Source organism: Daucus carota, chromosome 3 (assembly GCF_001625215.2).
Source record: "Daucus carota subsp. sativus chromosome 3, DH1 v3.0, whole genome shotgun sequence".
Classification (NCBI taxonomy): Eukaryota; Viridiplantae; Streptophyta; class Magnoliopsida; order Apiales; family Apiaceae; genus Daucus; species Daucus carota.
The window spans coordinates 13,360,346-13,387,508 of record NC_030383.2 but is presented as its reverse complement, the minus strand read 5'-3'; the positions used below and the strand labels follow the sequence as shown (position 1 = coordinate 13,387,508).

General features: G+C 33.3%; 3 protein-coding genes, 1 long non-coding RNA gene and 1 pseudogene across 5 annotated transcripts; 2 read left to right on the top strand and 3 right to left on the bottom strand.

Moving 5' to 3' along the window:
- Window positions 1-299: 299 nt before the first annotated feature.
- On the bottom strand, window positions 300-3,093 carry LOC135151383 (uncharacterized). Its single transcript, XM_064089807.1, has 5 exons — window positions 3,024-3,093; window positions 2,501-2,875; window positions 768-821; window positions 434-681; window positions 300-335 (listed from the first exon to the last, which is right to left on the bottom strand). The coding sequence occupies exons 1-5, from the start codon at window positions 3,091-3,093 to the stop codon at window positions 300-302; spliced, it is 783 nt and encodes a 260-aa protein (XP_063945877.1).
- Window positions 3,094-3,476: 383 nt separating this feature from the next.
- On the bottom strand, window positions 3,477-5,935 carry LOC135151084 (uncharacterized). Its single transcript, XR_010289555.1, has 3 exons — window positions 5,799-5,935; window positions 4,442-5,324; window positions 3,477-3,816 (listed from the first exon to the last, which is right to left on the bottom strand). It is a non-coding gene; the product is annotated as an uncharacterized LOC135151084 (long non-coding RNA).
- Window positions 5,936-11,133: 5,198 nt separating this feature from the next.
- Window positions 11,134-13,173, bottom strand: LOC108212272 (uncharacterized). Its single transcript, XM_064089806.1, has one exon. It carries the CDS (start codon window positions 13,171-13,173, stop codon window positions 11,134-11,136), a length of 2,040 nt encoding a protein of 679 aa, XP_063945876.1.
- Window positions 12,938-13,052, top strand: LOC135151816 (small nucleolar RNA R71; annotated as a pseudogene).
- Window positions 13,174-23,609: 10,436 nt separating the features above from the next.
- On the top strand, window positions 23,610-26,980 carry LOC108211138 (transcription factor bHLH123). 2 transcript variants are annotated; one of them, XM_017382656.2, is made up of 7 exons: window positions 23,610-24,116; window positions 24,201-24,873; window positions 25,013-25,081; window positions 25,198-25,263; window positions 25,410-25,475; window positions 25,616-25,672; window positions 26,379-26,980. In XM_017382656.2, exons 1-7 carry the CDS (start codon window positions 23,833-23,835, stop codon window positions 26,526-26,528), a joined length of 1,365 nt encoding a protein of 454 aa, XP_017238145.1. In that variant the 5' UTR covers window positions 23,610-23,832; the 3' UTR covers window positions 26,529-26,980. The 2 variants fall into 2 exon arrangements, with proteins under 2 accessions (XP_017238145.1, XP_017238146.1); XM_017382657.2 differs by having other exon boundaries at window positions 23,680-24,116; window positions 25,410-25,469; window positions 26,379-26,675.
- The last annotated feature ends 183 nt before the right edge of the window (window positions 26,981-27,163 follow it).

The window sequence follows — 27,163 nt, the reverse complement described above, 5'->3', positions numbered from 1 at the left end:
AGATATACACAAACATATATATGCGAATAAGGAAAAGAGGAAAAAATACTAACATCATATAGGCTGATATAGCAGATTGGCCCACCATATTAAACTGCAACAATGCCAACAACTCCTCTTGCAGCAAACATATTTTCTTATCACATCCAAAAACTTGCCTATCACAAGGAATTTTGACAGACTCCAGTTTCCTTCATTATGGTCATCGCATGCTTATATAATAATCTCCACCTCTTTGGCACATTTTCAGGTGGCGCTGCTTCGGTAAACTTTATCTGCAATGCCTTCAACTCATCTTTCTATGGTTGTGGCCGGCACAATTCTTTTTCTTCACCCTGCACAAAAATAATCAACCACAAAACGGTCAACGCATGTAAATGTTCATTATCACTCTTTACACACTCTAAAAAAATAATATTAGATAATTGGAGACCACAACCGATGGAAAAGTGATTAGATTTTCTGGCCATGCTACGTGAGAGCCAACATATTCAGTCACCAACTCCATTTCACCCGGCACCGGCACGGGAAGCAATGCATCTTTGTTACTATCGGGGAGCAGTCCATCAACAGAAACTCGAAGACAACCAATTGGCATATCCCTCCCATGTATCTTATTACACAAACCATCTTCGGATGGAATAACAACACCAAATGCCACCTTGTTGTCTATGGTGCCAACTGAGAGGGAACATTTTCGACACCAATCTCATATTGTAATGAATCCCTATCTTCTCTAATCCATGACTTATCCATTTTGAACCTACCTGCTGATATATCATTACAATTATCAATATTTTCAGTTATATAATCAATTATACCTATATTATTATAGTATAATGTATTACATACATATATCATCATATACTACAGTGAATTAAACTCCCATATAATATTATCATAATATAATGTGTTATAGTACAACAATTTAATTTTACTCACAAATAAAAGCAATAACACAAGGCAGAGGTGTAAAACACAAGGCAGAGGTGTACTAACAAACACACATGCATATATATATATATATATAGAACAAAAATGAATTTTACTGCCAATTAACATGGAATTCAAGTCAATGTACCACCTAATTAAAGAACAAACAGCATATACAACATAGACTCTGTACTGTTCAGATTTAAAATTAAAACTAAAAATTAGGATTTCAGTCCCCCAATTTCAAACCTACCATTTTCAAACTAATCAAATGCAGATGAAAACTCCAAATCTAAACCCCCAAATTAGAACCCCCAAATTGAAACCCCCAAATTAAAATCAGATTAATTATATGAAATAAATAATTTTCAAGTTAAAAATTAGGGTTTCAGTTTGAAACTTACCAAATGTAGATTAAAACTCCTAATTGAAACCCCCAAATAAGAACCCTAAATTAAAATCTATGAAAAGCTAATGCGGATGAAATTCATAGAGAGAGACTGAGCATCATACCTCACTGAGCTTTCGAGCTTAGAGAGAGAAGATAGACCGCCCTAAATTTGTGCACCGAGAGAGAAGCTTGAGCTCGAGCTTCTGTAGAGAGACGGAGCTTCGGAGATTGAGAGCTGCGGAGAGATTGAGAGCCGTGGAGATGAGAGCTGCGGAGAGATGAGAGCTGTCGTGAATCCTTGCTGCGGCCGGAGAGAGTCAAGGTGAGAGAGAGTCGAGGTGGAGAGAGTCTGAGGTGGGAGAGAGTTGAGAGTGAGAGTTTAGTTTTAGGTTACAGTTTTTGTTTTTTTTAGCTGAAAAGTATTAGGGGCGGGGGAATTGTTTAAGAAGTGGGGGGGAAATATATTTGGTGAAGTACGGGGGAAAAAAGTGAGAGGCGCGCATTTTATATTTAAAAAGGTGGTTAAGACATCGCTTAGTTTTGGGAAATGATGTCTAAACAGCACAAAGACATCGTAAATATAATAGGCGATGTAATAAAACCTTTTAACATCGGTCTCACCAGTAACCGATGTTAAAAGTGCGATGTCTATTCCATCTAGAGAATTTGTCTATTAACTTTGCTTTTTTTGAAATAAATTTCTTTTTCTCCCTTTGGCAGCCCAAGGATATTGCTCTGTGATCTTCAGCCTTTGATCATAGAAGACCATCTCATCCTTGGTCAAATCATACCACCAAATTATATTCACACACATTGAGTGCGGAACTTTTCTCATTGCAAATGATAAAAGAGGGCCAAATCCCGCTTCTGTCACCCATTTTTTCTGATCTTCTGTCCGCCTGGATAGCATCGGTGAAGGTTTTTGGGTAGGCACGTAACAATATCTTATTTGACATTTCTGTTTCAGGCTTTCTTATGTTCTTAGTTGGAACCTCTTCTTCTGTTTCTTCTTCTTCTTGTTTGACATTTTTTCGTTTCTTGGCTCTTTTCATTTTGACCTAATATCATCCAGATTAAAGGAAAAGATTTAGTATTTGAATTACACATATATGAAAGAGTGTTCCTAATATATGAAGTGAAAGAAGAAATAGAATGTTAAATAATAAATTTATTTACCGGACTTGAAGCTTTTCTCTTTTTTTTTCTTAGGCTTAGTTGTTTTTTTGCTTTTACCATCTTCAATAAAATCATCTTCATCATCCTTGTCTTCATTATTACTATCCAGATTTCTTTCATCCTCATTCTTATCAACTACAACAATCACAACTGGTTCAAAACTGATATCTTCTGTAGAATTTCTTTCACCTTCTTCTGCAGCAACTTTTGTATCATGCTTGGCGTAGTCATTAGGATTTTTCTTTGCTTCAATGAGCCTAGGTGATTTTCGTTGTTCCCCTTGTTTGAATTTGAATTTGATGGTCTTTTTCTTTTTGACACCGTCACCCTCAATCTTTGATTCTTCAAATGCTGGCAAAGGGGATGACTTCTTGCCTACAAGGAGACATATTTTTAAAGAACATCATTATGTTTCTTTAAAGCAATTTTAAAGAAACAAAGTTATGAAGAATAGAAACTTAAGAAAGTCACTATACCATAGATTGCATTTAGCAACCCCTAAAAATAGTTGCTATATGATAACAAAACATTGCAATAGCGTCTATTGCAACAATTTTCAGAAAATCGACCGTTAAGTTTGCCCTCGTTGCCATAAGGCCCTTTTTGCAATGAATTAACATATGTATTGCAACAAGTTCAATTCATTGCCAGAGCCAGATATTGCAACAACTTTTTCTCTATAGCAATGCTATTAAATCATTGCTGTAGTTTGTTCTTTTATTGCAACAAAATTTGCAACACTTTATTTTGATTTAAACATTGCCATATAGCACCTATGGCAACAAATTTTGGTCCTTATGTAATGTTATTGAAGTGATTTATAATAGAAAAAGTAACCTCTAAGGCAACATTATAATGACATATTGCAACAATATGAATTAAAAAAAATGGACATGACCATTTCATAAATATATTATTCCACCATTAAAGGTTCAATACAAGAAAATCGCAAAAAACAACTAAGAATGTTACCCACCACAAATCTAACGATGCCTACACCACCACCGCCAAGAGCGGTACCATTGTTACTGACATTAGTAAAAAAAAAAATCCTAAATCTAGAATGGTAAATAAAATACATCAATATATTATTACACCAAATTTTTTATCAACAAAAATTCCGTAACAAAAGACTTTTGATATCAGGCACATCGTCATCGATTATTCCAAGAGAACATCTTTTGGGGCATTTGTGGAAACCAGCAAAGCATCCTCAATATTACGATCAAAAATTGATGCATTAGTTGGTTTGTCTTTATCCTGAACAGGGGCAGGAGCCGGGGCTTTTGTGTGTGTGCAAGAATAGTCCATGCTACCTGAAAATCAATTCCAACTCTCTGCATCAAGATGACAACAAAATGCATCTGTAATTAACAATTTATACATATACATGAATGATCAGTTCCTGACTACGAGTCTAGTACAGTACATGATGTCCGGTGACAAATTAAATTTTTTAATATCCGACTTTGGCAAATAGCAGAGTAATTATTTATAATCTTCGACTCTGGAAAATGTTTCTATTATAAAACTGTGGCTATGTTAGTTTACATATTTATTTTGTAACATTATCAATTATAAGTAAGATCATTAAATAACAGTTAGAGGTAAGCTGAAGATATGTGAAACTGCAATGTGTCCCTAAATTTATTTCACGAAAGAGTAAAGACAAATTAAGGAAAATTAAACATGGATAAGACAGGAAAAACAAACACGATGCCATGAAGAAAAAGATTAAGGAAACTAAATTATTCAATGTTATTTCCATATCTACGTCCTGCTTAATTTGCCTCTACTAAAAGTTAAAACACCCATAGGTACAAGATTATACAACTGTCTCATGCCAGACCCTAACATACATCACAAGTATTATTGCTTGGCACATGTAAAAACAGATTAGAACTGAAATAAGAAAACTCAGTGAGATCATATACAATTTACCTGAGCTGCACCAGATTTTGCAGATTTTAAAGGATTAAACAGATTGGGCATGAATGCCACACCACCTCTAACTGCTTGCCAGAAAAATCGGCACATTCGGCATGAACCCAGACATCACAACCATCACAACATACCTAGTTCACAAGTTAAAGAACAGAAATATAATCGATAACCTCACTATTTAGGTCTATGTTCCGGCAAGGCCTTCTGCAAGTGTGGTGCTTCTTGCACTTGTGCTACTTGTGCCTCTGAAACATGAATCACTTGTTGAAATATGCATATCAGTTTGACTATGTTGTATTAATGAACAAAGTTGGGACATACATATTAGTATGTTCAAGGCTCAAGGGATTCAGTTTAATCTGTTTGGATACAATCATTTTAAATTTTAAGAATTCTATAGATCTGTGCTAGAGCCTAAGACATTAGCTTCACAAAAAACGTATGTGTGTGTATGTTACATATGTTACGATATGATATGATATGAGATTGCAGTAAAATTCATATAGAATGGACATGATATCGCAGAACTGAATGCAATGGTGATATTTTAGAACCAAATGCAATGTGATATCGTAGAATCGGGCTACATGGAGCTAGAAGTTGATTAGATACACATTTACAAGAAGACTAGAACAATTGCAATCAAATTCCAAAATCGTATTAACAAGAGGCACAGAAGAAACTAGAACTAATAGAAAGAGTCTTTAACATTTGTTGGTGCTAAAAATAGAGAGATTACTTGACTCTTGACCTTGACAGTAATTTCACGTGGTTCTTCCATCTGTTCTGTGGCTTGTTTCTTGCCTCCATTCTTTTGAGCTTTTGATGCTGGCCTCTTGCCCAGGTGTGTTCTTCCAGAATTTGATGATAACATTATATCCTACACACAATTTTTTTTGTTAATAGCTTCTTGAAAATTTTACCTTGTTAAAACCTCTCTTCCCCCCTCCATCCCTCTCTCTGTCTTTCTCTCCCCCTGTCCCCCTTTTCTCTCTCTCTCTCTCCCTCTCTCTCCCCCTTTCCCTCTCTCCCTCCCTTCCTCTCTCTCACTGTTCAGAGCACAGTAGACCCGTTTAAACCCTAAATTAATATGAACCCTAAACCAATTTTATCACAAAAACGCAGCACAAGAACATCACAAGATCATATAACAATATCAACATAATACGAACCCTCTAAATTAAGAAAATAAGAATATGCAAGAACATAGACCTAAACCCATTTAAACCCCTAATTAACAACAAGCATATACAACATTACACACATATACACAATCAATTAAACATATATAGACACTCAATTAAACACATATACCTAATTGATGAGAGACAAACAGAGACACAGGGTTGTGTACCTAACTAGACAGACCCTTGCCTTCGACTTCTCTCTCTCTCACACGCCCACACGCCTCTGTTCTTCTCTTTCTTCCTCTCGATCTTCTTCTCTTTCGCTCTTGATCTCTCTTCGATCGACTTGTAGTGTTAGTGTGTGTTTCTCTGTAAGTAACAAGTGTAATATACTTTCTCTTTTTTTTAGTTTGTTTTTTTCATTTAACCCGGGCAATTCTAATTTTCACATCCCGCCACTACGCCCGCCAATATTTTTGGCCCCAAAAATCTAATCTACCGCAACGCCTGGTACTAACGTTGCAAAATACCTTTCTTTTTATAGCCCTTTCAAACTATTTAACGAAAATTTGATTCTATTGTAACGTTTTTTCCCGCATTGCAATAGACTATTTTCAATTATTCAATTGCAACAATTTTGTGGAAATTTTCTTTTGAGTGGTTGCGAAATGCAATCTATGGTATAGTGAGTAGAGAATTTCTTACATTGACTTATTTTCTGTCCTTCTTGTGAACTTTCTGGGGTGTATGATACCAGTGCAGGGAGGGCATCATTAGATTTGAATAGATCATGTGATGGCGGTGTTTGCAGCATATCATGATTCACATTCTTAATCATTTGAATGCTATTTCCTTCACCATCTTTGTTTTTATCTATAGTTGTGTCAGATAAACTAAACTCCTTTTCTTTTACTGATGTCAAGTCTTCGTAAAAATTTTGGAATTCATCCAAATCAAACCAATCTTCATTCATCTGTTACAACAGAGAAGTTTTAAATACATCATTTTATTTTATAAATCATAACACAAATTAGGAACATATAGATTAGAGAAAAGCAATAAATAAGAACTTACAAATCCTGGATAATCCTTAGACATGTCAAAATGATAGGGACAAGCAGTGAGGAATTTGAACATGTTAAAACAACATGTAATAACCACATTTAGTCCCATCTTCTTGTTGTGGAATTGATGGTATGTTGTATGGTATATTGAAGATTTCCTCAACAGATTCTTTTCGATTTCCAGATTTATATAAATGAAATACAAACCTGAAGTTTGCATCATATCAAATTTTATGTTACGATATAATATTTATATATAAGAAATAATTAAACTATAATTAATAGTTAATATAAGATCTTACTCTCTTAATTTTGTTTCAAGTCTTGTAGCTTCTCCGAGTTGCAGCGAGTCCAATAAGAACATGCATGGACTCTTTGTTTCAGAATTCATATCCTCACCAATGTTACAGATAATGAGCAAGTTCCAGTGATTTTTGTCATGAACAAATATAAATTTCTTAGAATTGGTTTGAAGAATGTTTAGTACATATCTAACATCATGTTTTTAATTTACTTACGATTGGCACATTGGAAAGAAGACATATCTGCTTGAGAACATTTTTTGTCTTGATACCCATTTTTTCAGTTTGTTAGCTGATTTTTCAGTCAAATATCTTCGAAAAGATAAAAGATGGAAATACACACATCCTTGTATTCTCTCTGAAGGTATTCTTTTCCAGAGTAAACTACATAGTAAAAAATTATTTGCATGACCAGAGAAAATAATATAGAAAAAATGTTATGAAAACACTTGTATAATTTGGCAAGAATATATTACCTCCAATAATTATCAAAGACTGTTGTGCTCAACTGTTCTTCTACTTCATCATCAGAATCTTGCTTAGGTCTCTTTTGCGACTTGCCATGTTTGGCAGATCCTGAACTTTTGAATTTATATTTCTTTCCTCCTGACCTTGTACCTGCCATGTTTAGATAAAAGTAGTGAAGATATTAGAATAATTAAATAGGAAAATCAAAACCAAGTATTTCATTTGTGCAAATAAATGAAAGCTTACACCACCGAGACGCCCTAAAACGCTTTAATTAATGAAAGGAGAACTACAGTTTGAATAAACAAGTAGGATTCAGTTTCATATGATACACTTTGAATTATTTGAGGCTTATATTGTGCTTTCATATGAGCCAGAGGCAGAGTCAGAGTAATTTTATATGATACACTTTGAGTTATTCCACAGAACAAGTAAGAGATACACTTTGAATTAAAATATGGAAAGAGCAAATAGTTTTAAAGTCGTACTCTAAATATGTTCAATGTGCCTGTAAACAATGTTCCATACCATTATAACAGGAAACAATGACTAAATGTCATATTGGTCTACATTACTCCAGCAATGACAACAATGATATTGATCTGACAATAGTCTTCTGTATGCTAATCCAAATAGTGGAAACAGAATGTAGGTTTTGTATAACCAAGACAATTAAGTTAAAATAACCCTACTTAACTAATTCCAAAAATATATAATTTGGTAGAAGTTATTGCTACACCAAGGGAAGCATCCAAACAATACCTTCATTTTGAACTTGTTATTTTAAAGATTATACACCAATTTCCTACTATTAATTATAATGATTTAAGAAAAGAGTCCCCATACCAAAATATATAAACGACATTAATATCTTTTCTTATCTAGAGAAGTCATCTATCTGTTAGATCTTAGACTTGGAAGAATGTTGCAAGATATAATTAACTATATCCCTTATACATATAAACAAAACACCGTTAAAATTGCATTAGATAGAAAAAAATTTATGCTAATAGATACTAAACAAAATCTGATAGAGCATATATTTATATATGCTTTTATATGATTTTATTCCCATAATTGTAGTATTTTGTAAATAATCGGGTTATTACTAATTGATTTTAAGTGTTTAATGGCAGGATTATAAATATTCCTAAAGTTGGATTAAATCAAACTTAATTGGGCTTAATCAGATGAAAATTCGGACTTTATGGGCTACCTGCGCAGAAAATCTTGTTTGGGCCCAATTAAGTTTGATTTAATCCAACTTTAGGAATAATTATAATCCTGCCATTAAACACTTAAAATCAATTAGTAATAACCCGATTATTTACAAAATACTACAATTATGGGAATAAAATCATATAAAAGCATATATAAATATATGCTCTATCAAATATCCCCACACTTAGTGTTTTGCATGTCCTCGGGCAAATAAAATAAACTTAAGCTAAAACCTAATAGATATATACCACTTCCGTAGGTGATCACGGTTGCATTTGACATATGCAACAAGCCCTTTAAAGTTTAAACCCCTAGGCAGCCCTAGTGGACGAGTAAGGTCTCGTGAGGGCGTATAGTGAATGTACCCACAAAATTCATTTTTTCTCTGCCTTGTCTCAACAATGCAACTAACATGAATGCAAACTAAATGAATATGCATAGATTCCAATCATGACAGTGTCAACCTTGTCAACATATAATCCTCAGAATTTGCAACAATCAAGGATTTCATCTATCACACATATTAGTCATGCAACTCTTTCACTGCAAGTACAGAGTGCATCGTGTGTCCTCAACATGCTCTCTACTGAAACAAAATAGAGACCAACAAACTTCAACAGAATCTTAGCCATGAGTAATTAATCAGAATAATGCTTAAACACTTCGTTACATTAGAGCCAACTACAGTTTAGGGTCACCAAGGAACTTCCATGCCTCTCCTAAATATATGCTTTGGTTTTTTCTTTTTCAATATCTATGATTTGGTGTGTACATGCTCGGTCTAAGGTTGGGACGCTCCTCAGGGTAAGTGAGTTACGACCACGATAAGACTTCGCCAACCAAATTGTTCACACATGCTTTAGGTGGCTTATTTGACCGTGCAATGGTTGAGATCCCTAAAGATTTATGCATTAATACCCATTTAGCGAGTGTTAGGTTAATTAGCAATCCCAAACCATGAAAGGCTTTAGGTTACTAGGCACAAATTCCCCTCAGACTTAATTACCCGAGTATTAATGAGCCCAACTTAATCAATTCTATCACCAATTTTTTTTTTTGTGAACTTTATTGCTAATACATGTATATTTTTTTTTTTTTGTTTTTTGTTTTTAGAAAGGCATGTATATCCCAAAGCTCTCCCTCACTTAAGAATTATAGACTCCAAGTTCAAAAGGAAATAGTCAAAATTCTACGCCCGGCTCATAGTTAAGACTCAAGAAATAAGCTAGTCTAAATCTCGCCTCTAGAACAGTTATAGTGTAATTACAAGTTCCGCACAAGCAATTTCCAAGTAAACAAAACATCACATATGATCAAGACTACTAACCAAGAAATTATGCAAATAAACTCATCATAGGAAATTAACCTAGTTTACAAATTTTCATGAAATTATGCAAATGCAAACTAAAAAAGAAAATAATTTTTTTTTAAAAAAAAACTCTACTAAAAGATGCATGTCAAATTAAATAACTATATGCTCTAATTTAAATGCAACTATCAGGAATTTCCTAAATTTAAGACAAGGCAACATATAATTTTTATTCTATTTTTTTTTAATATTAATATTATTATTCGTAAGAACACATCCCCACACTTAAATGGTTCATTGTCCTCAATGAATAATATATAATATAATATTATATATATGTAATATTAAAATAATATAAAATAATAATTAAATATATATATATATATTATATATATATAAATATATATATATATATATATATATATATATATATATATATAAGTTAAGAATACTCCCTCGTTCGATGCTCTGGAATTGATTAAAGTGCTGACCATATGATCACTTTATAGAATTCTTGTGCAGAATATAACACATCGTTTAAGTAGCCTAGCCGGTTGGCATGGTTACCTTGAAAACTCAACAGGTCATGGGTTCAACTCTTCCAAGAAGTAATTATTTTTGTAAATTCTGTGGCACAACTTAAACCAACGCACGCGCATGAAAACATTATCAAAGGGGCTCACATGGCCTTGGCCAAGAATTTAGAGGACTGTTGTTTGTATTATCAACAAAGCTGAAGAAATTAGGTGCATGACTCCAGTAGCTTTCGCACGGAAGGCATCAATACGCACCGGCAGCAGACGAAGCGCGCACATAAATCAGCTCGGCACAAATATTTGCACCGCGAGTAGGAAAGACAGCCGCCCGTGCAATATCTTCTGTTTCTGAAACGAAGCTAACAATGAATCATAATTTATGAGCTTTTTTCTGGCTTTTTTTTTACGACACGTCTCTCAAAATTTAAATAAAATATTAAAAATGTTCTAAATAAATTATTCACGCATCTGTTTACCTGAAACACTTCAAAGAAAAAATTCATCAAGGCATCACGAGAGAGTAAAAAAAAATTATATTCCTAAAAAAAATACAAAAATTATCTTATATTATATAATATATTAACCTACAAAGAAATTGGGTTGCCTCCCAAGAAGCGCTGTCGTTAACGTCATTTAGCCGGACGCCAATTACCTCATTTTTTTCATGGTGGCTCTTTCAAAACCATCTCAAATGGTCCACGTGTCAAATCCATTTCGTTTAATTCATCTTCTCGGAATTTCAAAGAATTGTTTTCATCACCTTCAACTTTATTCTCGCGAATATCATCAGTGACTTCCTTCACAACTTCTTCAACAATATTCACAGCAAAACTTTCAGTTTCAAGTGACGGAGCCTTCATTATTTGATCCAGATCAAACTCAACTTTTTCTTCACCCACATTTAGTGCAAGCTTACCAGCCTTCACATCAATACTTGCTCCAGCAGTCGCCAAGAATGGTCTTCCCAAGATAATCGGAATCTCAACATCCTCATTCATCTCCAAAATAATGAAATCACAAGGAATAACAAATTTATCAACATTCACCAAAACATCTTCGAGTACACCCAATGGATATTTTATAGTTCGATCTGCAAGTTGAAGTGATATCCTTGTTTTCCTTAGTTCTCCCAAACCAAGTCTTTTGTAGATTGAATATGGCATCAAACTCACACTAGCTCCAAGATCACACAATGCTCTTTTAACTCCGACTTTCCCAATAGAGCATGGCAAAGAAAAGCTCCCAGGATCCTTGAGCTTAGGAGGAATCTTGCGTTGGATAACCGCACTACACTCTTCATTAAGACTGATGGTGTCCACCGCCTTTAACTTCTGGCGATTAGATAATACTTGTTTCATGAATTTCGCATATAGGGGCATTTGAGCCAAAGCATTAGCAAAAGGAATGCTAATATGTATCTCCCGAAACATCTTTAAAAATTCCTCATATTGCTTCTCTAACTTCTGGTTTGTCAGGCTTTGTGGAAAAGTGAGTGGAGGCACATATTGTTTCACTTTAGCTTTCGGTGGAGTCTCATCTTTTGGCTCATCCTCAATCTTTTCAGCAATTTTCACAGTAGTTTGATATGACTTTCTCTTTTTAGGAGGAAGAGTTGCATCATTCAGTTGAGGAGCTTTAACTTCTGGTAACTCTCTTCCACTTCTCAGCGTGATAGCCTTGCAATGTTCATTGACATTCACATCTGGTTGACTAGGCAGTGATCCCTGCTCTCGAACACCAACTTTATTAGCAATTTGGCCAATCTGCATTTTCAACATCTTCTGTGATGAAGCTATCTGATCAATCCTTGACTCAACCTTCTCGAATCTAGTCTTGATATTAGCAAAAGCCCTAGTAGTTCCTTGTATCATCTTGCCGAGTGCAACTTCCCAATCAGCAGGCTCTTTTTTGTCATTAGGTGGAGGTTGAAACTGTTGTTGACTTTGATACTGCTGACGTGGTTGAAAACCAGGAGGCGGATTTTGCTTTGGAGCTGCATATGATGGATTAACAACATGATTATTGTTGTAGGAAAGATTGTTGTTGGGCCTCTGATTTGGATTATAATAGGAATTGTTCTGAACATACCATGATTGTCTTCCTTGGATAAAAGATGCTTCATCCGAAAACTGTTGTGTATAAGAGTGCTGATTAACATTAGGATCCATATATCCTTCCATCGGAGAAGAGATAGCATTGACACTTGCCTTTTGTCCACGGACCTCTTGAGTAAGAGCATCCAATTTCAAAGTGAGTAAGTTCATCATCTCGGTGTCTTGTGCTGATTTCACTGAGCTTGTACCACTGGGTGCCCAAGCATAGTTATTTGAGGCCAATTCCTCGAGAAGTGCCTTTGCTTGATGAACATGTGCTTTCTTAAAATTTCCTCCAGCTGCAACATTCAAACTCAGCCGAATATCAGAATTCAAAGCTCCAAAGAAAGTACTCAGAACCATCCACTCCTCATAACCATGATGTGGACATTTTCTCAACAATGCCTTGTATCTTTCCCATGCTTGATACAAGCCTTCACCTGGTTGTGCTTTGAAAGTAAGAATAATTGCTCTCATTTGCTGAGTCTTGTCAGAAGGATAATATTTGGATAAGAACTCAGTAGAAATATTATCCCAAGTATCCAGAGCAGTATCTGACAGTTGTTGAAACCATTCCAAAGCTTTTCCCTTTATAGAATAAGGGAACATGTGGAAACGAATCTAATCTGCTGTAACACCATTGATTCTGAATGAACCACACATTTGCACAAAGCACTCTAGATGGCAGTGTGGATCCTCTCGTTCAATGTCTCCTTCAAAAGCTGAATTGTTCACCATCTGAATAAGACTGGGATTGATGTTATATTGAGCTCCACCAATCTCAGGAGTCTTGTACATGCAATTAGCAGGATTAGGAGTCTCATGATCCTGAATGGATGACTCATCAGGAACAATAACATGGAGATTTTCGTTTACATTATTGTTATCACCCATCCTGGCCTCCTCTTGCTTTCTCCTTGCTTCTTCCCTTCTAATTCGAAAAGTGCATTCAATTTCTGGATCTGGTTCGAAATTTCCAACACTTTTCGATCTTCGCATATATTAGGTGTACCTGAAACGAAACACCAATGAGATAAATCTTGGAAACAAATATTATAAAATCTAAACAATAAGAAATAATTAAACTAAACTTAATATTGATGCCTTCCCCGGCAGTGGCGCCAAAATCATGTACAGAGCAAGTGCTGATGACTAATATATATGACCATAAAACTTCCACGACGCACACATGTACACATATTCCTGTGATAAGGATTATGAATGCCCATGCTATTCTTGATATATTATACCAGTTTGACAGTTTTTTGAGCCTGTTAAGGGAAAAAAAAATTCAGCGACCAGTATACCAATCACCAAAGTGAATCCATGATCAGTGGGATCAACCGATGTTACCTTAAGCAAACACCAAACAATAACCTGTAAAACTTAAGGTGACTATTTCCTAAAAAATATTCTACGACTAATTATTCTGATGAATACAAGTAATATATAAGCCTTTTCATTATTCTACAAACAAGGATATTATTCTAATGTAGAACAAACTTCATAAACTAGTAACATATTCTACCAAAGAAGCAAAATAATCTATACTATAAACAATGAATTTATTCTAATATACAACATATTTGACAAACTTCTAATATATTCTACTGTGGAAGATAAAAAGCTACGTAGTATAAATAATGATTTTATTCTAATGTAGCACAAACTTTATTAAATTGTAATATACTCTACTACAGATGCAAAATAATGAATAATGCTCTATAAACTTTATAAACATGCTCTGTTTTATAAAGAATGATATTATTCTAATGTAGAACAATCAAAATTACTTCTATTGTGGAACATCTGTGTTTCGAACTTTGCTAAAGCACAACATTCTATTGTAGAATATAAAATTTTGAACAATTCTCCGGAGTTTTACTGACCTATTCGGCGGAGCATCTTCTAAGCTGTTAATACTCCTCTAAATCACCTGAAACAAATAAAAAGAGCTTCGATTAGCTTCGATTACCTTCGATTAATTTGAAACCCTAATTTATTAAAACAAAATTGAATCTCGATAAGCTTCGATTACGTTCGATTAGCTTCGATTACCTTCGATTTGCTAGACAAGGGAGCTCGATTTCTTGTTTCGAGCTTCTTTTTTAGCTTCGTGGTTTGAATCTCTCAAGCTCCGCTGTGCGTAGTAGAGTCTCGGTGGTTGTGTTGTGTGTATAGCTTCTGTGTGTATAGTTGCCAAAAACAAGTTAGCTGCAACTGTTTTAAGAGTTAATTAATATGTTTAATTACAGCCGTTACTTTTTTTTTAATATCAACAGTTCAGATCGGGTGTACTATATAACTTCATATAAGGTGCACTCTCTAGATTGTCACCCATATATATATATATATATATATATATATATATATATATATATGGGCTTACTCCACTAGAAACTAAATTAGCTGGAAACTAGAAACTAGTATCTGACCAATTTTTTATCACTATTTATAACTGCAAATATCACTCGTTTGTACATCACAAATCACTATTTCCTATACAAGAAATCTAAAAAATATAAATATACATATATACAACATATATCATCATCATCTTCACTCATACCACATTGATGAACCTCCGAGCATCATTATCAACCCATTTTACCGCTACCGCGGTCACCTATACCCACGATTAACCTACCACCGCTTGTCACCATAACTTGTCATTACTAGTGATTATTTACCACCACCACACACCTCATCTCATCATTTTTTACCTTCATAGACCTCCTACAACTATAATTGATCATCAATAATCGATAACCAATAGCAAACATAAGTAAATTTTCTCAATTATCAACAATAAAATTTGCTAATTTAACTGCATAAAATAGTGATAAATAGCGTTAAAAGAGTGATATTAGTAGTTATAAACAGTGATCATGTGAGTGGTTTCTAGTTTCTAGAATAAAATTAGTTTCTATTTGATCACTTGCATATATATATATATATATATATATATATATATATATATATATATATATACATATTTATTTATTCGGGTTTGTCTATTTTCAGAGAAACGGGAGAAAATATAGTCAGTTGAATAATATAATTTAATTAAAATTCAATCCATTAATACTAAAATACTAATAAAATGATGTTAAATTTTAAATTATAAATAATAAATTACGAACTATATATCCGCCCGTGTTTCGCACGGGTTAAAGGCTAGTATGTTAATTAAAATTTATTACATATTATTATGTACAAAATTTTGTAAAAATGTTACGTATTTTCCTATAAATAAACGCAGCAAGAATGTTTTTAGGAAAAAGTCAAACTAAAATATCCTAGATACATATACATGTCAACCCCCACTAGTGTTGGAAAACAAGTTTAGTGAAAAGATGGGACATAAACGTAACAAGTAATGGCCATTCGATTTGTCACTAGCTTAGTCAAATTCTTGTCTTACTGATAAATTACTAATGCTCTTTGAATTCTAGAATCGCCATCATAAAATTCACATCGTCAACTCTGGCTTCTATTCGAGGTCAATGGCAGGAGGCTAGAGATTATAGTCAACGTAGTAACACACACAGATCCCGCATTCTATTTGCAATTTATGATTCGCATCTGGTGAAAGATTATTATTTTAATCTTATGGTCTGTTAGTTCGTGAATTTAGATTTTATTTGAAATTTTTTATTTATCAAATGAAATGATTGGATAATAATAAGAATTTAGATTTGAATTTCATCTAAATTTTAACAAATCAAAAAATTAATTCTTAGTGTGGTAATGAAAACAGTACTTATTAGTTTATGGGTTATGGGAAAATAAGAGTTTAGATCCCAATTGCAATGTTTTTTTTTTCCTGTAAGGAGATCCCAATTGCAATGCTGATATGCGGCATGCAACTTTCTTATTTTATTTTTTTTAAATAAATATTTATACACAATATATGCCGCTCATAAGAATGAAAATCTGATAAAAGTATTCCAACCATCTCCACAATTATTAGATCCTTTTTCGGAAATTTTCTTAATTTTGAAGTATCTAAGAAAAAAACCATCAAAATGCTGGTTTATGCCGGTCATGTTTCTTGGAAGATTTAAAAATAACAAATATATATATTAAATTTAAATTATTTCTATAATATAAATAATCTTAATTTAAAAAAGAAGAACAATTAAATATAAGATATATCAAAATATTAATTTAAAGCTAACCCGGGCAAATGGGTTAAATAGCTACTAGTATCATGGATGAATCTTGATTTCAAGTTGGCCTAAAAAGCTCCTAGTTAAAGTAATTAATACGGGTTCGGAAAGCAAACGGCAGCCTTATATCTGCTGCCAAAATAATATCAGCGCGCGGATAGTATTTAATCGAAGTCAAAATCTAAGTATGATTTCAGTTGAAAAACCTAGCTGCACAGCAGACACTCGGACAGGTACCTTGCTTCTTAAATCTAAGTATTGACAAACAAACAGTGCACCGAAAGATATTATCCCGTGGAATATTGATATATGGTCCACCGTCTTAAACAATTTACTGGCCAAATTATATTCCAATTATTTTGATGATTTATGTTTCAGAAATTTTGACTATTATATTTTTTAATATATCATTAGTTAATTAGTAGTGCTTAACATGTCGATAAATTAATATTTGCATCTCCCTGGCCTTATCTTATTTTTTGAAAATAAATAAAATATTTTTATGAAGTAATTTTTGCTTTTGTATAGCTATTTATGAGAATAAGTATATAATTATGCAAATAAAAAATATAATATGCCTCATTAATAATTAATTATGTAATTGATTATTTCTGACAAAGAAACAAAAAGAAACTTCTTAATAATTTATTTTGGTTCAGTTATGAACTTAGATTTTATTTGAAATTCTTAATTTATCAAATACAATTTTTAAATATATAGAAAAAAGTTAATTTGAAATTCAGAATATTCAAAAAATTAATATAAACTTAATTGTAAAAAAAAAATCTCATATCAGGTTTTCTAAAAGCAAATACTAAAAAGAATTGCTCACAAACACAGTTTAAACAGGCATAAAATAATTAATCATCTACTTTGGGAATTTATATTAAAGGGTAGTCCAAATTACACGCAAAAACTCTACCTACCAACTGAAGCATGTACTTGGCGTGCTGTTAAAAATTGCTGGACTGTCAGAAAAAGTGCTGGTAAAATAAGTGATGTTATAGAAATCAGATAACTGTTTGGTAATTTTCTGATATTTACTTATTTTGAATTATAATATAAAAAAATAATATTTTTGGTGAGGTTTTATAATGAAATCTATAACAAGATTCTATAAAAGCTAAAAAGCAGCTTTTTCCAAAAGCATGATAGGACCTGTTTTTTCTAACAGCAGCTTTTCACCTAAAAGCTGTTTTTAGATTTACCAAATAATTTTTCACCTGATTTTCAGTAAAAAGCTGTTGTTGCTGTCTACAACAGCAACTCCAAACACTACATAGATATTGTCCAGGAAATTTTGCTAGGCTTATTTAACAGCTAGAGAGTAGGACATTGTAATGATAAACGACAAATGAATATATAATTAATTACTACTGTAGTTTATAGGTAAAGCTGAGTGAGTAAAAGACAGTCTGATTATTTGAAATAAATATGAAAAGTCGAACGTATGTATCATGTTTGTTGAATGTCATATCTGGAGAATTATCGAAACCAACCAGAGTTTTACGCGGTACATCAGGACCATGTACTCTATGTCCCAATTGACTTTCTTTGAAGATGATGGGCAATGGTGAATGATTATACTAGCACGTTCAATTGACTAACAAAAAGAAGGACAATTAAAAAATGAATTGTGTAGATGAATAAATATATATTATGAGTGGACCAAATAAACCATTTACATGCTTCTTTCTATTTTAAATCTTTCACCTGGAAAGAATATCGGGACTCATTTGGACCATCTCCCTTGGTAGGTCAACTTGTGTACTAGTCCCCTTATGTTTCTGATTATTTATGTATACTATATTCACACAGTGGTCTCTGTAGGAGCTGGGGCCAATTCTCGCTTTTTTGTTCTATTACTTTTGGTTTTTATTTTTCTGTTTCTATTTTGTTTGTCAGCTTGTGCGCGTCATGCTCGCTTCACTGTGATGCATAACTGTGACTGTTCATTTGTTACAAACTATCACTCCCACGGAATACATATGAATTATGATATATTTAAAGACATGATATAAGAAGTAGGAGCATGTATTTCGTTTTAATGATTTTTAAAGTGATCTTTATTGACATGTGTGTTTCTTTTCAAATTTATAGATATTTATTCGAAAAATTATTGTAATTAGTGAGTAGAGCAGGGTAGGAAAAATGCAAAATACATGAAAGAAAAGGATCCTAAGCACATAAGTAAAGTATTCTTTTAAACTTTGTTTTTATATTTGCATAAAATTAATTTTATAATCGCAAACATACTAAGAGAGTAAAAATTACATTTTATATACACGAAATATAAAACAATTAAATATCTATTTATGTCACTAAAGGACTGTGTGGCTGGACTTATAAGCCCAAAAGCAGTTTATTTCGTATCGTTTGTGTAACAATCATATAAATCAATTTTCGACTTATAAGTCATAATATGATAAGTTGAAATATATTTTTTTTATTACTTATCTTGTTTTGAAATTTGATTTTTACAAATATGTAGAGGATCCTTGTGAAAGATAATTTGTTATTATATTAATAACTTATATACTCATTACGATGCAAGCGTCAAAAAATTATCTCAACACAAAAAAAATATTTATAAAAAATAAACACTTTTTTATTTAGGTGAAACGGCCTCTCTCTATATATTTTTAGTTAATTTTATGTTTTAGGTTTGATGACCTTTTGAGTATCCACTACAGATCTTATTCAACTTCCTCTAACCTCTTAATCAGACGATGAATTGAACCTCTAATATAATCTGACCAGCAGCATCATGTTCAAGTGACTAAGTGAGTGACCAAGCAGCGCGTAGACAGTTAGTGAAGCTCACACAACCGTAGCTGTTGGCGGTTACATTGTTATTAGATCTCGTACTTGTGTAATGCGTCAGCGAGGCGCATTAAAACACGAAACTGAAAAATATGAAATGATTGAGAAAGGAATTGAAGGCAAGGGGAATGAATAGAAGTAAGAAACGAAAGCTGCTGGGTCATTCTCATGGCTCTGACTCTTATAAATTGCGGGCGGGCCCCATTTTGTACCCGCATGCCGTGTAGGACCCGCTAGTTGACTGTCACGTCTCAAGCTTTTTCTTTTTCTTCTCTCAACCGTTAATAACGTAAAATATTCTCTGCTCTACCCTCTAGCTAATAAATTATGTAAAGAATAATATCTTTCTTCAATTTTACTACTATTACAGAGTAATAAATTAAGAGAATATCTAGATTTAAAAAATAAAAAATGAAAAGGAAGAAGTGAATTTCGATTTCCATGAAAGACTGCCGGCTGCCGCCTCCTCTTGGTCCACATTGTAATATCTTTTTAATTAACAGATTTTTAAGGAAGTGTTCGTCAACCTACAATCATTTTTAATCAGGTAACATTTTTTTTTATTTATTATTTTCAATATTATTATGATTGATCTTCTATACATACAAAAATCTCCACCAATAAAAATGATAAGTCTTATTAGAAATTACAAATTACACTTCATAGTCAATAATATATATTAGAGGACAGGGATTGCGGCATGCATTTAATGATCATGTAAAATATAATTTTGTAACTAATATTATAAAAGAAAAATTAATCTTTAAATTCTTATAAAAATATTAAAATGCGTGTCGAGCATTGAAAGAAAACGAATAGAATGGAATCCAGAAAATCCTTTAATTAATTTAACAATTGACTTACACAAGTTGATAATATATGCTATTACACATTTGCTAGAATGATCATTTTGTTCCTTGGGTGGTGGAAAATAGGCCGACTCTCCTCTTCAATTTCACACGTACACATAATAAACATGATGGAATGTTTCGCTTATTTTATTAGTTCATAGAATTAGAACGTCTCTTATTTTAAGATGAGTATTTGTGCAGTTAAAAGACTACGGAAATCACCATTTTTATACTGGCAATTAAGCTGGTATCATTTGAGCACAAACTTATTCATGACTCTGGACTAAAGGAGAAGCATTATACTCTGGTTCATAAATGAGTTGATTGCATGCAGCCATGCAGGTCCAGCATCTTTAATATTCTCTCATCAATAATGCTAGCTACTAAGTATTGCAAAGTCAGGATCATATTGTTATGTCTTGTGTGTTTGGGGAATAACCAACAATTAGAATATATACATCTTCCCATCATCTAATCATTGGCTAAATCACACTAATTATATACACAGCTTATGCATTGGGTAATTAGAAACCTTGCAATAACTGAAAAAGCCAGCAGATCGAGCCTGAGACATCATGTTTTGCCGATAACTGATTGCGAAAATTGTGTAGAGCTGTAATGGAGTTGTGGTCCTACAAGATGAGGGCTGCTTCTTGGCCCAACTTGGTTGGTAAATGATCGTTTGAGAATTCCGTGTGTGTGTTGTTCACTTTGTTGCACATGCTGTTCTTTTTTGAACCACCATCATCAGGAGTTCATTGCATGTCATTTAGATGGTGGCTAATTTTAAACACAATGGAATTGAAGTTCTACAACTAAAATATTTGTATCATAAATGTACGATAATACTTTACTGATTTTCGAAGTTCAGTCGGTGCCAATGTAAACATATGCGTGTCTGTGCTAGACTGAAGGAATCAGAGAAGTGAAGGGACAGCACAGCTTTTCATTCTTTTTGAGTTGAGAAAAATATAGCTCCAGTACTGAAATTTGATCCTCTTTATTAGGTTTGTTTGTGATCCTCAACTGTTCGAGCATGTCTTATACTATATGCACTGATGGTCCTATAAACTTTTACAGTATTTATACCCTTTGGCCTTTCCAGTTACAGCTCAAGTCTGTCATTCCACATGGTCGAGTTACATCAAGTAAATATTATTTTAACAATTTTAAGTTTGTTAATAAAGTGGAAATGTTTCTTCAATTAAATTTACATGAAAAATAATTCCAACCGAAAGCTATGAATAATATATGTAATAAAAAGTATATACCTTTAAATATGCATAACTGGAGAACAAATGTAGAGTTGTAGGTTGCCCCATATAAGGACCAATGACCTGTCTTATATTGTCATATATTGATACACAAATTGACTGGACAGACGACAATACTAAGGGAGAAGACTTAAGTGTTACTGTACAATTATTATTTGGATGCTCAAGCTAGCTTTAGGAAGGAATAAAGATAAAGGTGGTGATTAATTATATACTAATCACTAATTAGCACTCAGGAGATGAAAATGAATGAAAGTAGATAATAAGAATTAAGTAATAACAATAAGAGAATAAGAATGAAAGAAAGAAATGTAGAGGAGCATATGTAGAGATGTAGGTATATCACTGTTATTACAGGGAAAACAAAGCTGATATTTTAAATCAGATTAGAAGAAAAAGTGAGGTAAGCAAAGGGGTATCTGATTTTCAGGATCAGCTTTACTTTCTTTGTCTAATCACCAATCAATCACTCATTCACTCACTCAAAACTCTCTGAAAAGTCAACCAAATTCTCTGTTTCTTCTGTGGGATTTTCATCTCTATGTTAACCCGTATTCATTTTATACTCCAGTTAATTACTAAATTCAAAATCCCTCTTTCTTACACTGCGATAAATTAATCCGAAAGTGTGTAACTAAAATTGAAGCTACCTCAAGCCCCTTTTTCACTCCTGCTGCTTCATATATATATATTTTTAAAGAATCTAGAAAATAAGTTATATAAAAAATGTTTGTAAAGATATTATCATAATTCAACTACACAATAAACAACGGGCAAGCGAATAAACCTGAAATTGACCAGCTTTTGGAATAGGGAAATTAATAATTTCTTTCTTGAAAAAATCCTGAATTTTGTCATTATATTGAAAAATATATATTTTTCCTTTTTATTTAAAAAAACTACAATTAAAACTATGTTGGTGAAACAATAAAGATTTTGTTTCACATTATTTATGGAATATAGTAATCTGATTTTGTTTCAGATTATTTAATTATGGGAAAGAATAGCACACAAGTCTCTATGCACCTATAAATACCCCTATAGATCGTAGGGTTTTGGATCATCTAAACACAACTTTCTCTATCTCAATACCACAACCCTACCTCTCTCTGATGATAGTTCTCAAACTTGATTTCTAATTTGGTGGTGCCGTTCTTCTGCAATGATAAGTGAAGGCTGTTTATATACTATTAGAAAAATAAAGGTTGTTGCAAGCAAAGGGTTATAGATCGTTTTGTGAGAGTCGAAGAATTCAAACACGGGAAAAGAATATAGCCTTGACATGATATTGGGGGATGATATCAATAAATTAACTATTAATGATGTATATTTATTGGTTATTCTTTTATAATATTTTTTTTATCGGATATGTTTGTCGTTATTAATTTTTATATGATTTACTTTGTATAGAGGAAAATATGATGAAGAAGCGAGGGGTGTGTAGGTGGTAAGGTTTTAGATCATCTAGACACGACCTCTTCTCTCTCAATACTACAACCTCACGGATTTAAATTAGATATTTTTGTGCACAGTCAATTCAAAAAAATTGAAGGAAGGTGACAATGTAAGAACATGATTACTTTTCATAAAAAAAAAACACATATAAAATTAAGATTCGTCGTGCTTTAAATTGTTAATTACGTGTATAAATTTATTTTCATTTTTTCACCATGAATTATAGTTCAATTTTGTAATTTTATATGTTAGTATTGGTATTACATCAAATTTTTTTATAATATAAATTGATTTTATCCTACAAATATTAATTTTGAAACGTTAATATAGTTTTTATAGACAGTCACAAAATTATTTTATTCTAAAATATTAATATTAAATCATTAATATAATTTTTATAGACCGCCGCAACGCGCGGCTTCTTAACTAGTTGAATATATATACAAGTGTTGGTGCCTCATTTGATTGGCCGTGGTGAATCACTTTCCTTTCTCTCCTACGCTCGTCTCTCACTCGATATAAATACAAGTCCAGTGGTGAGATGCAGCGAATCGATTGCCTTTAATTAACACCACTCCATCTTCATTCAAATTTGCAAGTCCTTCAACAATACATCATAGCGAGAGCGTTTCCATGCTTTGCTGCCATCAAGGAGTTCAAGAATATTATACAATCGAATCGGATTAAGTAGGCATGGGAGACGAGGAGTTTCAAATCGGGAGCGGAAGCTGGTCGCAGCGAAGCAGAAGCAGCCGGTGTTCTTCGCCGTCATCGACTTCCACTTACGCCTGGCCGACACAAGTCGGCAACGTTATGAAGTCACCGGCACTGCTTCTTAATACGAATGATTCGTCTAACTCCGTCTCGGCTAATTTATTCCAAGATTCTCACAAGCAGCCGCTTCATCAAGACAATCCTAATTTACATTTGATGGGACTAGGACTCTCTACTCAACCCTTGGACTGGAACCAACATTTGTAAGTCTGTTCGGTTATAGAAATTTATATACTTCGAATTATAAATTTTGTTCTTAATTTTATGAATTGATATGGTATGCACAGCCGTCGTGGTATCGAGAAAAGTGATGAGAATTCCAGCTTTCGGTCGATGCTGCAAGATGATCACGATCAGTTAAGTTCGAACGCTCCGAATTTTCAACAAGCCGAGCAGCCGTGGCCGCCGAGAACACAGAAAATGATGATGTATTCGTCCTCGTCAGCAGGAACCGATTCTGAAGGAGCTTTCCCTTCTCTAAATCCGTCTCAGCTAATGAGCACCGGACATCATCATCATCATCATCTCAATCCGAACACAATTGATCATCACTTGGATTCGTCTTTATCTATGCAGTATCACAACAGCCCTTCCACAACTTCGATGTTACCCGGGTTGTTAGGATACGAAATCAATCATCAACCTCAACAACAACAACAGCAACAACAGTCCGCGCCTTTTGACACTCGGTCCCCCATGACTAACTTCAATTCCTTTCCCACAAGCTACGGAATGAACTCATCCTCGACATCCGATCACGATCCTCAGCAGCTAATTATGCAGCCGAATTCCTGGCAGGCACCGAATAACAAACCTCAAAACCAGTTACACCTCTCCAACAACGCTCCCTTCTGGAACGCATCAGCGGCCGCTCCAATCATAAATCACGACGTACGATCCAACTTTTTCCCGTCTTTGCAAATGCAATCAGCCTCATCGACTTTCGATGAAAAGCCAAAGGTACATACATAACCACCTAATTAATATTTCTCGTCCATATTTTATGTATCAAATCACAACTTAATTAGGGCTCAATAAGTATAATTAATAATTAACAGATTCGTAACTAAATAATTTCACATATGTACGTTATTGACAGAAAAGTAGTAGCAGCGAAACATCAAACAAAAGGCCTAGGAATGAAACACCGTCAGCTATGCCAGCTAAGGTACAAAATCACATATACACTACTAAAAACATATCTCGAAACAACCTGCTTTACGCTATCAAGCTTTTGAGTATCCTTTTTCGATGTTTTATCCAAATTTCGCTTAAATTTGATAGGCGAGGAAAGAGAAAATGGGGGACAGAATCACTGCGCTTCAACAATTAGTCTCGCCTTTTGGAAAGGTAATTAAACTTGCTTCTCAATTTTCCATTCATTAATTAATACATACTTTCACTTTAATTTACACTAGAGTATAAAGATCTATCATTGTATTTCTGAATTCGTAAAAGTCTTTGATTGTGTATCATGATCCATTATTATTTTTCAGACGGATACGGCATCGGTGCTATCGGAGGCCATTGAATACATCAAGTTCCTCCATGAACAAGTCAGTGTAAGTTCCGGAATTGTGATTCAGATATAATGCTGTAAATGAGGATCAGTTCTCAGATATGCTACATGGGGTGTGATTAACATATGAACTTCGGATGATAACTAATTAATACATAAATATTATCATGTATAATTTCACAGGTTTTGAGTAACGCATACATGAAAAGTGGAGCTCCCATTCAACAACAACAGCAACAGGTACTTAATTTACTAAAAGAATTCTTAGTTTGTTTCTTTCGTGCTAATTATTTGATGTATAGGTGGAAAGCTTTTAGATTATATCATAAACTGTGTTCTTAGTAAAATGCAGGATGCTTTTTAGGGTTTTTAATTATGCTCTTTTCACTGGTAGATTACTAATAAATCCGTCTTTCTTAGTTGTTATATATTTTTAATTTTACATGCAATTGTAGGTGATTAAAAAGTTAACTCAATCTAATATTTTTGAAATTTTATTTTCTGATTTCAATTTTAGATTTATATTTTCATTCAGAAAAAATTAAATAATTTAAATTACTGTTACCATGCACATGATTTATACTCGAATAACATGTAAGTTTACAAAATGATTACTGCTGCATGCACAAAATTGGGTACAGAATTTTGCACAAAATGAGGTGAGGCGGAAAGTTTAAATTGATGCTATTAATCCATATACAGAGGGCCCATTCCAATCAAAAGTTAACACATACTCATTATTTATGTAAATATTTTTGTACCCAATTTTGTGCATCTACCATTTTCCTTACAAAATAATAGTACTTCTAAATATAAGGTAATTTAAGTTATTGTTCCTATTATATTCTGCAATTCTGCAATTTGGAAATTCGATTCTAGTTATATACTAATATTTGGAATTATGTGCATGTTAGTACAACATTAACTTCCCTTCTCATGCATGCAGAAATGTGATAAATCAAAGGATTCAGAAGGGCAAAAACAAGATCTTAGAAGTCGAGGGTTATGTCTAGTCCCAGTTTCAAGCACATTCCCAGTCACCCACGAAACGACGGTCGATTTCTGGAACCCTACATTTGGAGGAACTTTTAGATGAATTTGAGTAACATATATCAAGTAATTAGATGCAGTGGCCAGTCTGCAGCATCTGGTCTGATCATAATATGCACTTCTTAAGTACTAGCTACTAATTTTATTACATATGCATGCTTATGAGCCCTAGTGAAATTGTGTAAAGATAAGGCATAGAAGACAGTAGTGCTGGAGCCAAGTAATTCATGTTCAAGGGTCCAGATGAAGGAAAAGGAGAAACACAAGGATATGAAGCTTTAAACGACTGGTGAAATAATGTTGGGCCATCCACAGGTGATATGATGCAGCTAGCTTTGGCAGATTATAGGGACCATCAATTGGAGCTACAGAATATATGGTGTTTAGTATTGTATTGTAATAATTACTGATGATTAATTTTAATTAAAACAGATTGATTAGGAATGTAATCAAGTGCTGTTTTTATATAACACATAAAGGTACCGTATTTTACATGTAGCTCAGAGAATCCTTTCTTCTTTAATGAAAGAACTCATCACAGATCCAATGCTACTTGCTATCCATTGGGTCACTGGAATTAATCCTCAATATTCTCATTTCGTTATAGACAATAAATACGAGAATTGATCATTTAACAAGTTCTCTCGTGTATTGAAACAGTTGTGCTTTAATTTGAAAGAG

What these genes read in the sequence shown, in the direction of transcription:
- LOC135151383 (XM_064089807.1), bottom strand. Translation starts at nt 3,093, where the DNA reads ATGGCAACGAGGGCAAACTTAACGGTCGATTTTCTGAAAATTGTTGCA. An exon ending in AGAGAAAAGCTTCAAGTCCG is followed by an intron (nt 822 to 2,500) that starts GTAAATAAATTT and finishes ATAATAATATAG; the next exon opens with GTATAATTGATTATATAACT. An exon ending in TTGTAATGATATATCAGCAG is followed by an intron (nt 682 to 767) that starts GTAGGTTCAAAA and finishes GTTCCCTCTCAG; the next exon opens with TTGGCACCATAGACAACAAG.
- LOC108212272 (XM_064089806.1), bottom strand. Translation starts at nt 13,173, where the DNA reads ATGTTCCCTTATTCTATAAAGGGAAAAGCTTTGGAATGGTTTCAACAA.
- LOC108211138 (XM_017382656.2), top strand. Translation starts at nt 23,833, where the DNA reads ATGGGAGACGAGGAGTTTCAAATCGGGAGCGGAAGCTGGTCGCAGCGA. An exon ending in TAGTCTCGCCTTTTGGAAAG is followed by an intron (nt 25,264 to 25,409) that starts GTAATTAAACTT and finishes ATTATTTTTCAG; the next exon opens with ACGGATACGGCATCGGTGCT. An exon ending in TCCTCCATGAACAAGTCAGT is followed by an intron (nt 25,476 to 25,615) that starts GTAAGTTCCGGA and finishes ATAATTTCACAG; the next exon opens with GTTTTGAGTAACGCATACAT.